The sequence below is a fragment of the Molossus molossus genome, unplaced genomic scaffold (genome assembly GCF_014108415.1).
Source record: "Molossus molossus isolate mMolMol1 unplaced genomic scaffold, mMolMol1.p scaffold_m16_p_17, whole genome shotgun sequence".
NCBI classification, from domain to species: Eukaryota; Metazoa; Chordata; class Mammalia; order Chiroptera; family Molossidae; genus Molossus; species Molossus molossus.
Genome location: NW_023425352.1, coordinates 30132591 through 30148496, shown reverse-complemented (window position 1 = coordinate 30148496; position 15906 = coordinate 30132591). Strand labels below are relative to the sequence as shown.

At 40.5% G+C, this 15906-nt stretch overlaps 1 protein-coding gene across 1 annotated transcript in view; it reads left to right on the top strand.

Annotated features, from left to right (window-relative positions):
* The first annotated feature begins 5758 nt into the window (after window positions 1-5758).
* Window positions 5759-15906, top strand: part of EXOC6 (exocyst complex component 6) — a 205708-nt gene continuing 195560 nt past the window's right edge. Inside the window, exon 1 of the mRNA XM_036264683.1 lies at window positions 5759-5900. Within this exon, the coding sequence (XP_036120576.1) occupies window positions 5779-5900 (122 nt within the window). The 5' untranslated portion in view covers window positions 5759-5778. The remainder of the gene's footprint in view (window positions 5901-15906) is intronic.

Genomic DNA, 15906 nt, shown 5'->3' with positions numbered 1-15906 from the left:
TAGCAGGAACCAAATCCGGGTCTCTCTGGACTGCAGGCCAAAGCTCTAACTGCGGAGCCAAACCGGCCAGTGCAAGAAAAAATATTTTTAAAAAAAAATCATGTACTCTTCACAGCAACCATATGAAGTAGGTGATGCTATTATTATGCCCATGTTATAGACAAGAAAACAAGTTTGGGGAGGAAGATGAAGGAAGCAGCATGTACAAGGGTTCAGAGATGTACAAAACCACAGCATGTTCTGGGGAATTGTAGCTCAGATTACAGTAATGATATTATAATGTTTACAAAATCACCATGTCCTCTATGATTTTACAAACAGAAAAATGTGATGAGTTATATCAGACATTTAGAACAGATTTTTATAAACCATTAATTACTTAAAAATTGTATTCTTCAGCCCTGGCCGGTTTGGCTCAGCGGTTAGAGCATCGGCCTGCGGTCCGGAGAGACCCGGGTTCGGTTACCGCTAAGGGCGTGTACCTCGGTTGCAGTTTGTCCCCGGCCCTGGTTGGGTCGTGTGGGTGGCAACCACTCGATGTGTCGCTTTCACGTCGATGTTTCTCTCTCTCTCCCTCCCTCCCACTCTATCTGAACAAAATATCGAAAAATGTCCTCGGGTGAGGATAAAAAAAAAAAAAAAATTGTATTCTTCAAAGAACAGTAGAATTATAGTTTACTGAGAAAATGCAGAGCCATTGAAAGACCAAAATACTTTTCTGTAATAAAGAATTACATCCTAAATCTTGAAGATGGTAGAAAAAAATATAGACTGGCCCTCTTGAATCACAATTTTGAATAATATATTTCTTTAAAAATAACTTTCAGATAACAAACCATGTTGTGTGAGTCTCCTGAAAATAATAATGCTATAGTTTTAAAATTTAACTGAATATCTTGAAAAATTTTTTAATGTTGAAATAATAATACTAATGTAACTAAAACAACTTTTAACTATTTTATTTGAGATAGCCTTTGTAAGTTAAACTGTGTGATATCATGATTAAATATTTATTGGTTGCCCATTACTTCCAAAGCACTGCACTGCTGTGTCAAGATTATTTATTGAACAAATATTTATTGAGCACTTAACTTGTGCCAGCCATTGTGTTAGTAGCTGTGGGTATTGTTACAGTAGCAGCAAAACAACAGTAAGGGCCCAATCTCTGCTGCCTCTGCATCTCCACACTTGCCTCCAGCAGCAACCTTTGTTCACCACCCCAGCCACACTCTCCCTTCCCTGGCTATGACCTCTTTCTACATTAGGGGTCCCTGGTTCCCACCTGCTTTGCATATGAATTGGCTGTAAGTGCCTTCACCACCCTAGAATTTCCGAATAGTATTCATTCTTCAATTCTCTGTCTCAATGCCCTTCCTACATTGACATTTTGTTCTCTTCAGAGCCTTTCTTGCATTTAAAAAAAATCATGTTAACCATTTTGTGCGCAGTTCAGTAGTGTTAAGTATATTTATATTGTTGTGAAAGAAATCTCCAGAACTTTTCATCTTGCAAAAGTGAAAGTCTATGCCCCAGGGAGGTAGAAGAGGGCATGGGGATGAAGGCGGGGAATAGCGATGGAAGGAGACTTGACTTGGGTGGTGAACACAGTACAATAAATATACAGGTGATATATTATAGAATTGTACACTTGAAACATATACTTTTATTAACCAAGCTCACTCCAGTAAATTCGATAATAAAGTAAAAAACAAAACAAAACACCTCTATACCCATTAAACAACTCCCCATTCCCTTCTATCCTAAGCCCCTGGCAATCAACTTTCTACCTTTTGTTTCCATGAATTTAAGTCCTTTAGGCACTTCATATAAGTGGAATCATACAGTATTTGTTTCTACATGTGTGTGACTGGCTAATATATTGTCCTTAAGCTTCATCCATGTTGGAGCATGAGACAGGATATCCTTTCTTTATAAAAAAAATTTTTTTTCTTTATTGATTTTAGAGAGAGAGGAAGGGAGAGGGAGAGAGAGATAGAAACATCCGATGAAAGAGAACATCAATTGTCTGCCTCCTGCGTGCCCCCACTGAGGATTTGGCCCACAACCTGGGTATGTGCCCTGACAGGGAATTGAACCAGCAATCTCTTGGTGCATGGGTTGACCCTCAACCACTCAGCCACACTGGTCGGGCAGGATGTCCTAAAGACTAAATAATATTCCACTGTATGTTTGTAAAACATTTTATTTATTTATTCATCTTTCAATGTGCAATTAGGTTGCCCTTTCTGGCATTTTTATTCCTTCTTTTCTAGTACTAATTTTTTGCTCTCATATGTTAAATTTATTCAAGTATTTATTTTACTATTTTCTCATTTTTCTGTTTCTTTTTTTATTCATCCATCCATCCATTCAACATTTATTGTGTGTCCCCTATTTGCCAGGCACAGTTCTGGGCACTGGAGATACATCAGTGAACAAAACAGAAATTATTTCCTGTCCTCATTAATCTTATATCCTAAGAGGAGAGACAGATAATAAACAAGGTAAAAAAGTTCTAGAGGGACTAAGATTCTTAGTAGACTAATAAGACACAGACATGGCTATGAAGAAGGGGGAAACAGGCCCAGAAAGGGGCCCCAGGAACAGGGCGGTATCAACACCACACATAGCCTGATCACATGCCCCAAAGATCATCTTAGGGCAGGAATTCCCAACCTGCACACTGTTGGCATTTTGGGCTGGATAATTGTGGGAGATTGTGTTGTGCGTTCTAGGTCATTTAGCAACATCTCAGGCCTCTACCCACTAGAGGTCAGTAGCACTCACCTCCAGTTGTAACAACCAAAAATGTCCTCAGGCATTGCCCTGGGGCTGGGGAGGGACAAGAACCTCGGGCCTAGGGCCACTCAAACATCTCGTCAGTGGCCAGGCTGGATCTAGGAAGTAGTCAGTTTGAGCTGCAGCTGAGGGGAGAGGGAACATTCCAATCACGCACACCATTCACTTTTATGGGCATCTTGGAATATAGCTGTTTAAAAAATTTCCATTTCCTCCTTTTCTTCTCCTTATTTGGTGACTTTGTTGTCAGCACTACGGGATAGGGAAGGTTGTTTTTCTTAAATGTTACTTTCGGGAGGAGATCACCTCCTGTTCATTCAATCTGTGTGGACTTCCGGCAGGAAATGGCACTCCAGGAAAGTTTTGAATAAAAGGAAGATGCTGGTTAGCCACTGGAAACAGGAAGTTGTTGCCTGCGTCTTCTCCTGCTTAAAAGAAAGTAAGAGGCAGAGAGAAAATTCACTGAACAGAAATGGGAGGAGCAGGAGAAGTGTAGGAGTAGAGAGGGGTGGGGAGAGCGGAAGATGAAGCAATCTGGACAACATGACCTTGAGTCTCCGGCGGGGCCGCTGTACCAGACAGGGATGACAGGCTGTGTAGTAAGAACAGGGTCACACGGTAACAATAAGTCAAAGCTCTTGTGATTTGATTATTATACTACTTTGTAGTGTAGTAGCATATTATTCTAAACATACTCTATTTTACTTAATACAAATTTCTCACTATGTATATTAAAAACATATGCCTACGTCATATAATCCCTTTGAATAAACAGAGAAAGTAAATGTGGCAAACTTTTAACAACTAGTGAATCAGATGAAAGGATATGGCTGTTCATTGCATTCATCTTGTAACACTCTTCTGTAAGTTTGAAAATTTAAAAAATAAAAATTTTGGGTATGTGGAAAGAAGGATCAGATTTTTTAAACTTGTGATATGTAAGGCTGGGTCATTACTTTATATATTCATGGGTATGTGGCATTATTACCTGTGATTTGTTCTCTACGATGACCAAAGCTCTCTTATGAGCAGAGTAATTTGTCATCTTGCATTTATGCATTCTCAGATTCTGATAAACTCAATCTAGAATTGTCAGATTTTTGCCCAATTTGGACCAACATTTTCTCACGAGTCAGAGGTAGCTTTTGCAATCATTCACTCATTCATGTACTATTTAGTATTTCTTGGGCAATGCTGTATACAGGGCAATGTGTTAAGTGTTATGAGGAATACAAATATGAATAAAATAAACATTCTGTTCTTAAATAATGTGATAATTTGATGTAAATTAAGAATCTTGCACGCAAATGACTTTAACACAAGATAGGAAATCGCTGCTTTGTGTCAAGCCTCAAAGGAGGGCATCGTCACTTCGTCTTGGGGGAAACGGTGTTAGGCATACTCCTGTTGCATTTCTTCCCTCCTCACCTGGAGGGACTCCAGAGCTAAGCACTGAGCCTATTGGTGGTGCTGAAGTGCAGGATGCTGCCCTGGTTTGCTGTTGCTGCATACCCCATCATTCCATAGCTGAAAACAACAATCATTTATTATTGCTCCTGTGTCTGAGGGTCACTGGGGCGTGGCCGATCCAGCCTGGGCTTGGGTGGGCTGCTCTTCTTTGGGCTGCTGCAGCTAGATTGGATATATGCTTCCCCCTGCAGTTTTATGGATCAGTGGGGATGACTCTGCTTCCTCCTTGGACCAGCAAGCTAGCTAGGACATGTTTTTCTTAGGCGATGGTAGAGGTGCAAGAAGGCAAACAGAAATATGCAAGGCCTTACAAAGCCTAGGCTTGGAGTTCACAGACGGTCACTGAGCTCATATATCATTGGCCAGAAGTCACATGACTACATCCAAAGTCAGAGGGCACAGAGGCACCCTGGGCCTGCAGTAAGACACTGGCTAGGGTGTGATCCAGGGAGGAGTGAAAAACGGATGCAATTTATGACATATGCCCTGCATGCCTTATATGAATACTACATTGTTAGGAGGAAAAAAACTTCATGTTTTTAGAGCAATATTTAGAAATCTCATAAAAACTGTACAAAGTAGGTTCATATGGAAGAATATCACTACCCATCTTTTTAGCTGCTTACCTGAGGTTAAATTCGGAGCTCAGGAAGATCTAGTGCAAATTGTATGGGGCATACATGCACATCTAATTTGTCATTGAACGTGGAGCTGGCTGCAAGCCACACTTTCCCTTGGTATTTCAGGCCTCTACTTCCAGTACTGTTTCTTCCTCTTAGTGCAGCCAGTGTTCTTCAGTATCCTGGCATCCCCATGCTTTCTCTCTCCCCATCAAAACCGAGTCTGCAGAAGCAATCTGGCACACTCATTTGCAGTGAGGCCTAAGTGACTAAAATCTAACTGCTTTCAGGAGCATTTGTATTTGGACAGGGGACAAAAGAAAAGAAGGTTCTATAAAGGAGAAACTTCACACAACAGTGAGTGGGTGGAGAAGGGAAGAAGGGGGAACAAGGAAGTAGCCTAGTGACCTCAAAATCCTATCCTATAGGAGGTCACATTTTTCCTGGACAAGCTACATGCTTGGCTTTGTGGGCCAGGGTATAGTTGCAGGAATAATTAGGAGCATAGCTTTAATTATGTACATAGCATAAATGATATTAAAATATGTGCCCTAATGAGTTAACTGTATTTAATAACTTTTTATAGTGCAATGGATCTAATTCCTACCAAGTTTGTGGTTTCTGTCTTTGAGAAACAAGTAAGTAAATATAGCAAGCACCAGGCAGGAACTTTCTGAACTGTGTCAAGGTTAATAATAAGTAAAATGTTATAAGTAGAGACAGGACAGCAACAGCTGTGCAACATTCTTGGGAGCAGGGATTTGATAGCATGAAGTCAGACAGTGAGCTCAGTTTTTGCAGCTACTCTGGGTGAACAGAGAACCTTATAATAATTATAAGGAAACGGCATTTCTTTTATAAATTACAACTGTATTGCACTCGAAATCTGATGTCTACAGCTGGAAAATCAGGGGCACGCGGAGCAATGTTGGAAGAGGATCCAGATCAAACCTATGAGAATGTCCTGGCTGAGATTCAGTCTTTTGAGCTGCCCATCGAAGCTACTTTGAGGTAGGGCTCCTTTGTATTTTATTGTTTCTTCTTTAGTGGCAATAAGGTAGTTTTATTCACTTCTTTTTGTACTTTTCTCTACAACAGAATAAAAGATAGTTTTCAGAAATAGTTACAATTCTATATACACCTAATCTCAAAATTTTCTTATTCTTAGAGAAATTACAATAACTAAGTAATCCACATTTTGTTGGGCATTATATTTATTTTTCAATTCATCACAAGATTTCAAAGTAGAAATGACTTTCAAGTGATCAAAAAGGGCCTCCTGCCATTTCCAAACAGATATTCTAGCTCATTTATAGAAAGTTTCACTTGTTTTCTCTAAAATATTGCTTAGTCAAAAGCAGGGAGCCCCGCCGGTGTGGCTTAGTGGATTGAGCATTGTCCCATGGACTGAGAGGTGCTGATTCAATTCCCGGTCAGGGCACATGCCCAAGTAGGGGGCATGCAGGAGACAGCCCATCAATGTTTCTCTCTCCCATCGATGTTTCTCTCTCTCTCTCCTTTCCTCTTTCTCTAAAATAAAAATAAATTTTAAAAAGCTTAGAGAAAAATTAGATGTATCATATCATTGAAACTAATTTATATTTGGGTGGATGTGAGTAGTAGGAAAATACAGAATGTTTATTTGTGTTGTTGGTGCTCTCTCAAATATCTGGTGACCTCTCAGATATGCATTTTTAAAATTTCCACATAAGACTTAAAAATAGCTTCTTTGCCAATATGGGAATTAATTTGCTGGGTTCAAGAACAGGTTTAAAATGAAAGACAATGTTTCTTTGTGTTAAAAGGGCAGCTTTTAACATTTAATTCTTTCGGACTGTCTGCCTGTATCTATCTAACACCTGTCAGTGTGGGATTGGGATGGCAACCGCCGAATGTGATAATAGCAGTCAATAAATATTTGTTGACTAATATTTGTAGATTAAGTGAAAAGATTTTTTTTTTTTTTTTTTTGTGGTGTTGTCTCTTCATTCTCAGAAAGGTCCTGGGGCCAGGTGGTTTGAAATTCACTACAGTTTATATCTGAATATATTTCTGCCAAGTGTTTAAATTTGATTTTGCATTAAGTATACTTTGAATCTCTTCAAAAGACCGAGGGTAGTGTTGTAAGAATGGGAAGCTATGATATTTATTGGTTGATTCTTCGGTTATCGACATGTTGGTGAGTTGCAAAATCCTTATAACTTCATTATAACTATTCTTTACACCTTCATTTTATCTGAGTATCATGTGAAGAAGAGCAAGTAATTTTACCTGAATCAATAGGTAGAAGAAACCAGAGCTTTCTCCTAATGGGAAACTCAATTCCACCCCCCCCTCCCCATGGAACATACTTTATACTGTACCAGCACCTTCTAGGATTTGTGCATTTGCCTGGCGGCTAGGTGAGAAGTCTAAAGGGAAATAAGAGAAACAGGTGACGGGAGCCTGGATGTGTGTTAGTTACTTTGGCCTCTGCTGCCATTGCTGCTGCAGAGTCTTGGCCTCAACCCCTGACTCTCTTCATCTCTCCCCTGGCCTCACAACCCTGGCCAACATCTACAGACTTCATCCATCCCTGGAACTACTAGCTAGTCTTTTTCTGGCTTTGGACCTGACTTCCTACGATGGTTCTTGGATCTGTTCCACCATCTGCTCTTAGGGCAAATACCCTCTGTTCTTGTACCTGATCTTCCTAAAGAAAAGTACCACTGTAGATCCGGCAGTCACAGAACTCTCCCAGCATCACCCGCAGGAGTGGACACTGCACAAACACTTGCCCCACGTGCTGCCCCATCACCACTGCTGGAAGGCCGGCTGTTCGCTTTGTGTTTAGGTTATTAAATGAGTGAGAACATTCTTTTCCAAAGCCTACAGTTAAAACACCTCAATGCTAATGTTGTCCTTTATCTGAGACAACATTAGCCCAAATTGGTTTACTAAACTGTTGCTAAAATCATTGATTAGATGAAGACTTTTAAGGTTGGCATTCATGCCTTTCTACACGTATGTATGCATGGCAGCAGTAGTCCAGTGTCAACATTCTGTGCCACTGCTCTTGTGGAGCACAGGAGCTCAGGTGGCCAAATGTGAAGGTTGGAAAATAAAGGGAGGACTTCCATTTTGGCCAAACTGGAGTGTTTACGGTTTGACAAATGCTCAGAGATTTTCTTCCTTCTGTTGCTCACTGGTTCCCTTCCTTTATCATCCTTCTTCACTCTCACTCCTGCTGCCGAACTGCAGCCCATCTGCAAGGCACAGCTCAACGCTCTTTCTTCTAGGAAACCTCTCCTGATCCCCCAACCAGATACGAATGAACGTTCCGTCCTTTGAAGCCCCAAAGAATCCAGGGCATTTTGACTCACTTGGATGTGTGTGTGTGTGTGTGTGTGTGTGCATTTGTGCATGTGGTTTGTGTTATAACCATTCTCAGACAAAAGATTCCTGAGGGCAGCACCTGAGCCTTGTATCTTAGCATTCCCTGCAGAAGCATTTGCTGTGCCTGGTGCATAGTAGCTACTTAAATGGACATGTTTGCATGAGCTTCTGAGCTAATGGTGATTTTGTGAAGCAAAAGAAGGAAGGCAGTTCAGAGAGAAAGTCACCCTTTAGGGAAGAAGAGATGGCGAAAGGATTTAAATAGCTGAAAGCTCTACAGGCAGAGAGGGTGGAGAAGCGGTTTGGCTGGAGGGAGACTGGCCGGCCCTGCCCAGAGGCCCTGGAATGAATGGACAGTGAGGAGGAGCTGGGACACCCATGGGATGGGCTGAGAAATGCAACATTCTCAGGGAACGCTCTGCACCTTGGAACTGAGGTCGAGAGAACATCCAAAAACTCTGTTTTTCCCTGTCACAGAAGAAAGACATTGCTTCACCAAACATTTTCTGTTGTAAAAATCCTGAACCCCGTTAGTTCCCTCTTCCTGCCCACCTTGTTTTTCAGTGCTCAGATCAGGTCAGGTGGAGTCTGATTCTCATAGTCTAACAAGGGAAGGTCAGAGACCTCAGTGACTCATGGTTTTTACCAATGTCATTTAAGGATTGCTCCATAGCCATTTTTTTTTTCACAGAGTGTGCAAGCTTCCTGCCTCACTCACCCAACTGACCCACACAAGTCACCTGGGAGAATGGGACTCCTCCACCTGAGGAGTCATGGTGGGGGGTGGCTGAGACCAGGAGTCCTGCCTTTGGAGAGCGACAATGGCCCACCGTCCCTTTCATCCAGCCCAGGCTGCATGCCTTCTCACTCCTGACTTCACACTCCGCTACTCCCAGAGCAAGCTTCTCCTAGCCTGTCTATTGCCGGAGCCCCGCAATGGGCCCTTGGATCAGTTCCTTTGGCCTTCTTTTTGTTTTGGTGGAAAAGTGAAGAATATGATGATGCTGAAGTGTTTGTTTTCATTCTATGTGTGAGATGGGACCACTGTCCGTAATATAACATTCAAAAGACAGGTTTAGGAGAGAACAGAGGCACCATGCTTTTTCCATGGATTATTTGTGTTGCCAATGAAATACCCATTAGCCCTGGCCGGTTTGGCTCAGCGGTTAGAGCATCGGCCTGCGGTCTGGAGAGACCTGGGTTCAGTTCCCGCTAGGGGCACGTACTTCGGTTGCAGTTTGTCCCCGGCCCTGGTTGGTCGTGCGGGTGGCAGCCACTCGATGTGTCCCTTCACGTCGATGTTTCTCTCTCTCTCACTCTCTCTCTCTTCCTTTCTCTCCCACTCTATCTGTACAAAAAAAAAAAAAAAAAAAAGGAAATACCCATTAAAGACATCTCAGGCAGCCATAACAATTGAATTGGGGAATAACATTCCAGAGCGCACAGTGGAAGTTGATATTAGCCATGCAGATAGTGAATGAATTTAAGAGAAAAGGGAGAAATGTAAAGGAAGGCCTACTGCTAGTGCCTGTGTTGTCCCAGCATGGCTTTGCTTTGGGCATTCAAAATCTTCTGGCTGTCAAGTTGTTGGTAGGCTGGAACTCACTAGTGGGAAGGGTCTGGAATTAGCTTTGCTGCCCTAATCATTTTGTCCTGGGCATCACTGTTTTCATAGCATTACCACCATACGCTAATTTCCATTGGATTTTCTCATTCTCTTTAGATTTTCTAATTTTTCATTTCAGTTCTTCCATTTGGCCTAGATATACCCAGATCCTCCTAGATATACCCAGATCCTCCCTTTAGGGGGCTGTCCCTGGTAGGCTTCATGGCTGTTTGGAACCACACTAAAGGAAAGTACTAGTACCAGCTTCATTCGGGATAACCAACTTCTTTGAATAAGGACGGTCCATAGGTCTCATCTAACATACGGATTCCAATGCATTGGTAGTGGTGTCTGAATCTCATGCTGAGAGTGATTCTGATAAATTAGTCATGGCAGCTACGGTGTTAGGATAGGGCAGTAGCAGTATCATAATATTTATCGTATTTGTTCTAGAACTTCTTGCTGCCAGGTCACACCCATTTGATCTGCTCCCCCATGGATCCTGACTCCAACCTGGATGTAGCCATTATTCCTCTTGGGGTCTTACAGGGGTATTGTTAACTTCTTAGAAGTTACAGCATGTTCTGAAGTTACAGCATATCAGAACCAATTTGAGTTGAAAAGTTGCAGTGTGTGTTGTTGCTAGAGCTGAGCCTGAGATAAGAAAGCCAGGGTTACATCGAAGAACACGACGAAAGTAGTGGGAGGTGGAGAAAGGGGACATACCCAAAGAAAGCCCTGCAGAGGGTGGGAAAAATAGGAGGAAAAGGGAATTGTACAAGGTGACGTACCAGAAGAAATGTTTGTAATTGTTTTATGATAACATGATTGTTTTACACTTGTATTCACAGGCTCTCTCGGGCTCTTTTCCAAAAACTGACTGTGGTGTTTCACCAGTTTAAGAGAAAACAGGATATTGTTACTTCTTTGACTTTAATGTTTTTGGTAATAAAGATAACATACCTTTAGGAAAGGACAGAACGTATTTAAAATATATATATATATGTATATGTATGTATGTGCATATATATAAAGAAAACAATGAACAACCTTAACTGTATACACAATAAAATTTTAGGATGACATACTAAAAATTATGACTAGTCGAATTAAACTGCAGACATTCTAGAATGCTCTTGCTGTTTATATCTTCAGACATGTAAGATTTCTATTAAATCATATTTCATTAAGTATATTGACTAAGATTAATGGCCTAGGTTTTATTAAGTTATTTGATTTTGGCCTTAGTATCTCAAACTATAAAATGGGGCTTATAATAAAATTTATCTCAAATGGTTAATGTATATGAAGTGCTTAGCACAATGCTTGCCTAGCACATTGTAAATGCTTAATAAATATTGGCTGTTATTATTATGCCTAACTTACATCTGGTAATAATATTCCAGTTTACTTTAATAAATATATACTTTAGAATATTGATGTAAACAAACACTCATAGCATTTTGAAATTCTGAGCAGGTGGGAAATACTGAATAATGTAAATTTTATTTTGGTTACATAATATGCAGGAGAGAGAGGTATCCCTTTTTCAAAATCACATTTACTACTATCATTACTAATAGTTTACTACTAATAATGATATTTTATACTAATGCAGCAATTTTCAACTGGTATGCTGCAAGAATTTTTAAAACATGCACAACCTGGCTATTTAATCAGGGGCACTGACCTCTTTTCCCTTAGATTATCAAATAAAAAAAGAAAAGAAAAAAAGACAACAGCCAACACAATAGCCATCTGGTATGAATGAATCAAAATTATACCTATTTTTTTTTTGTCATATTGGCAAAAACTGCAATACATTTTTTGGTGTGCCACAGAATTTTAGTAATTAGTTTATATGTGCCAAGAGATGAAAAAGGTTGAACATTGCTTACTGGTGTAATATCATGACCTCATTGAATCTGCAGTGACAGTGGTGCAGCGCTGATGTGCTGTGGATACAGAGCGGAGTCCAGAGAAACTGTTCGGAAGTCAGCGTGGCCTCCCCATCGCCGAGGCCTGCCCCCTCTGCAGCGCCCCGGGAAAGCCTGGGCTCCCTGGGGACAGCGAGCTGTGTAGTTGCCAAATTTTTGCTGAACATTTAAATGATCCATTAGTTGTTTTATCGTCAGTACAATATTAGAGAGAAGTTATAAAAATGTTTGTGTTTGTTTTGTTTTTTATTTCGGAACCAAGTATACCAACCAGGGAGACAGTTTTGTTTATATAGTGGTGAAGAAAATGGGCTATGGAACCAGAAGAATACGGGTTCAGATTTTGCATCTATACTTACTAATAGAACTGTTGAAAGGATTACATGAATTAGGCATGAAATGTAGTTAATGTAATCCTCACACAGCACTGGTCAGTCACTCATTCATTCATTTAGTAGATAAAACTATTTATGGAGCACCTACAATGTGGCAGGCAGTAGTTTAAGATGGTCAATGGACTTGTTGAGATGGCAAGATCAAAGCCTGGAAATTACCTGTTCACAGGGAGCTTGTAGTTTCAAAATTTTATTATGTTCTAAAATTATATATTTTTTCTTTGTTTTTAATTTAAAACTTTTATTGTTAACACTATTGCAGATATCCCCTATTTTCTCCCCTTTTCCCACCTCCACCCAGCCTGCTAGGACCTTTGGCCCTTCTCACACTATTGTGTGTGTCCATGGGCTATGCATATATGTTATTCAGCTAACCCTCTCACCTTCCTTTTCCAGTCCCTCCCAACCCTTCCCTCTGACATTTGTCAGTCTGTTCCATGTATCCATGTCTCTGGTTCCATTTTGTTCATCAGTTTATTTTATTCATTAGAGTCTACATATTAGTGAAAGCATATAGTATTTGTCTTTCTCTGACTGGCTTATTTTGCTTAGCATAATGCTCTTCAGGACCATCCACCCTGTCATGAAGGGTAAGACTTCCTTCTTTTTTACAGCCATGTAGTATTTCACTGTGTAAATGTACCACAGCTTTTTTATCCACTCATCTACTGATGGACACTTGGGCTGTTTCCAGATCTTAACTATTGTAAGTAGTGCTGCTATGAACATAGGGGTACATATATTCTTTCTGATGGGTATTTTGGGATTCTTAGTAAATTTCATTTCTCAATTATGTTTACATTCAATATTATTTTGTTTTGGTTTCAGGTGTCAGGGGGTTTGTATTTTTATTAAAGAGAGCTAGAAATAAATAAATTAAAAAGTGGTAATAAAATAATATGAAGAATAACAAAACAAGGTAAAGGAGAGAAAGGTATCAAAACATTATTTTACAGAGAGTGGCCAGGAAGTTAATGTTAGCTTTTATTATAATTTCATCATATGACATTTCTAAATCCATTTTGCTGAAAAAAGAAAAGAAAAAGAAAAACAGGACAAGTGAGAGAAGAGGGAGAAAATGAAAAAGGCAATAAAGGAAAGCTAAGTGGGGAAAGAGTGAAGAACTAAGAATGCATTGAATATGATGAAGGATAAAAAACACTAACAATGAGTCCAGCCGGTGTGGCTTAGTGGTTAGTATCGACTCGTGCACCAAGAGGTCACCAGTTTGATTCCTGGTCAGGGCACATGCCCAGGTTGTGGGCCCAATCCCCAGTGGGGGGCATGCAGGAGGTAACCAATCGATGTTCTCTCTCTCTCCCTCTCCCTTCCTCTCTCTCTCAAATCAATAAAGAAAAAAAACAAAAACAAAAACAAAAATACTAACAATGAGGAGAAACAGAGAGTGGAGGAAACAAAATAGTTGGTGGAAAATAGGGGAGGGGAAAAGAGGAAGGAAAGAGGAGAATGGAATGCAAAGAAATTAATATTGCTCTTCAATTGCTCAACAGACTTTAAAATGTTCAGCTTTAGTGTAGGCAAGCTAATGGTGCTTTCAGGACATTGTTCTGAGGGTAGGACCAGTGATATAATTTACAGAACCAAATACAAAATGAAAATGTAGCCACCCTCCCCCCCCCCCCACTCCTCCCAGACCCAGGGTCATAGAAAGGAGTAGGGTTCAGACTGACAAATCTCAGAGTAAGGGGGCGGGGAATGGGGGTGGAGGGAGGAATGAAATAAACCAAATAACTTATATGCACAAACGTGTAACCAATGGACATAGACAACAATGCTGGGGGTGGGGGTGGAATCTGGGAGGGGAAGGAAAAATATCTGTAACAAAAATAAATTAATAAAAAAGAAAAGAAAATGCAGCCCCCTCGATAAAAAAATTATTTAGAATGACAAGATGGTGATGGCACAGCATTAAGTCAAGGGCAACTGCATAGGTCACACACGGATGAGCCAGCCCTGTCTGAGCTTAGCACAGAGCCGGACACACAGCAAGCATTCAATGAAATAGTTGTATGAACAGAACCTGGGGCTAATTATTTTTTAATTTCTCTGAGGACTGGCTCATATTTAAGAAAAACTGATTTTACTTGCCTTCACTTTCAAATGTTCTTTTATTGTTCTCCACCAGGAGGTCCAGATCTTTATGGAACAACAGATTCCTAGACATGGTTTTGCAGCAGGAATTCTCCCAGGACTGCCCTGGCTCTGTTGATACTCTCTTACACTTACAGAGTGTGGCCACTTGGGGTCACTGCACCAACAAGGCAGAAGCTGAGTAGTGCTGCTGTCAAGACATCCCCCGAGTGGCTGGCTAAAGGCACCAGGAAGGGTTAATTTATTAGAGTCAGTGTATAAAGATTGCCTGTACTTTACATTTTGATACAGTTCTACAATTATATAATGAGGGCTCTTAAACCATGTAAGAAACATCTGAATGATAGTAGCAGTCTTGAGAAATTGAAGATCAGGAAGTCAACTAAAGGAGTGGGGATGGGAATCGTTTTGTAGAATTGCACCCTACCTCATGAAACATGCGTTTGCAACATTTAGTTTAACACAGAAGTATCTGCATGTGGACCATTCGTTTAACAGCTATTAACTGGGCTGGGTGGTAAACAATACAGACACTGTTTCTGTGCCTGTAAGTGGAGACAAACTCAGTAATTTATTTACCACTACAGGTGCCTCAAAGGATGATAAGCACTATTTCCAAGGACAACCAAGAGGCACTTGACTTGGAAGCAAGATCTGAGGGGTTCACTAAAGTAGATCAGGAACTAAGAGTCTAACCCAAAGACATGGTCCTGTTTCCTCCTCCACAACAGAAAACAAATTTTAGGCAATTTCTTCCAACTGAGCATTCAGAAAAAATGAGGTTCAGGTTCAGAGAACCCTGATACAAAGTTAGAATATTTTGTTAACGATTTTAAAAAGAATATTTGTGTATTTGTTTTATTTTTATTTTATCAAGAGGAAGCTAAATTCTGGGCTTTCTGATTTAATAATAAATGTCTGATGAGCCTAGTCTCCAATACTAATGTTGATTGAGCTCTGGGCTAAATATTATACATATATTATCTCCTTTAATCACCATGCAACTTGGTAAACTAGGAACTATCATTGTCCCTAATTCATATTTGAAGAAACTGAGGCTTATACAAGTTAAGTAACTCTCCCAAGGCCCAAAAAAGATGAGTTGGAATTGGAACCCAAGCAGTTAAATGCTGGACTAAGGCAGCTGCATTCTACAGACTCCTTCTTAGGGAAGGGCTTTTCCAAAATTGGTTATTAGTCTGAAGACAAGCGGCTCAAAGTATAAGTCATTAATGACTAAGAGTTAATTTACAGGTAAAATCCTTAATTCACTGGTTAGTTTCATCCTGGACACAGAATGCATCTCCTGCCCTGCCCATCTTTCTGGTGTGTCTTTCCCCTGCCGGAAGTCCTGAAGAGAGTTTGGGTGGATCTCTGGGAGTCAGCGTCCACTGCCTGAGAAATAACTCCGTGTGCATGTGGAGCCTGCCTCTGTGTGCCCTACTGCCCTCCAACCTCCTCAGACTAGACTGATTAAATCACTCATCCCTTGGGTAAAACAACTTTGGAACATTTTTCTTGGCTGACTTTTTAACGGGAAAAACAGGAACTAGTTAATAGGTCCCTCTTCTCCAACTCACTGCTGTGTGGCC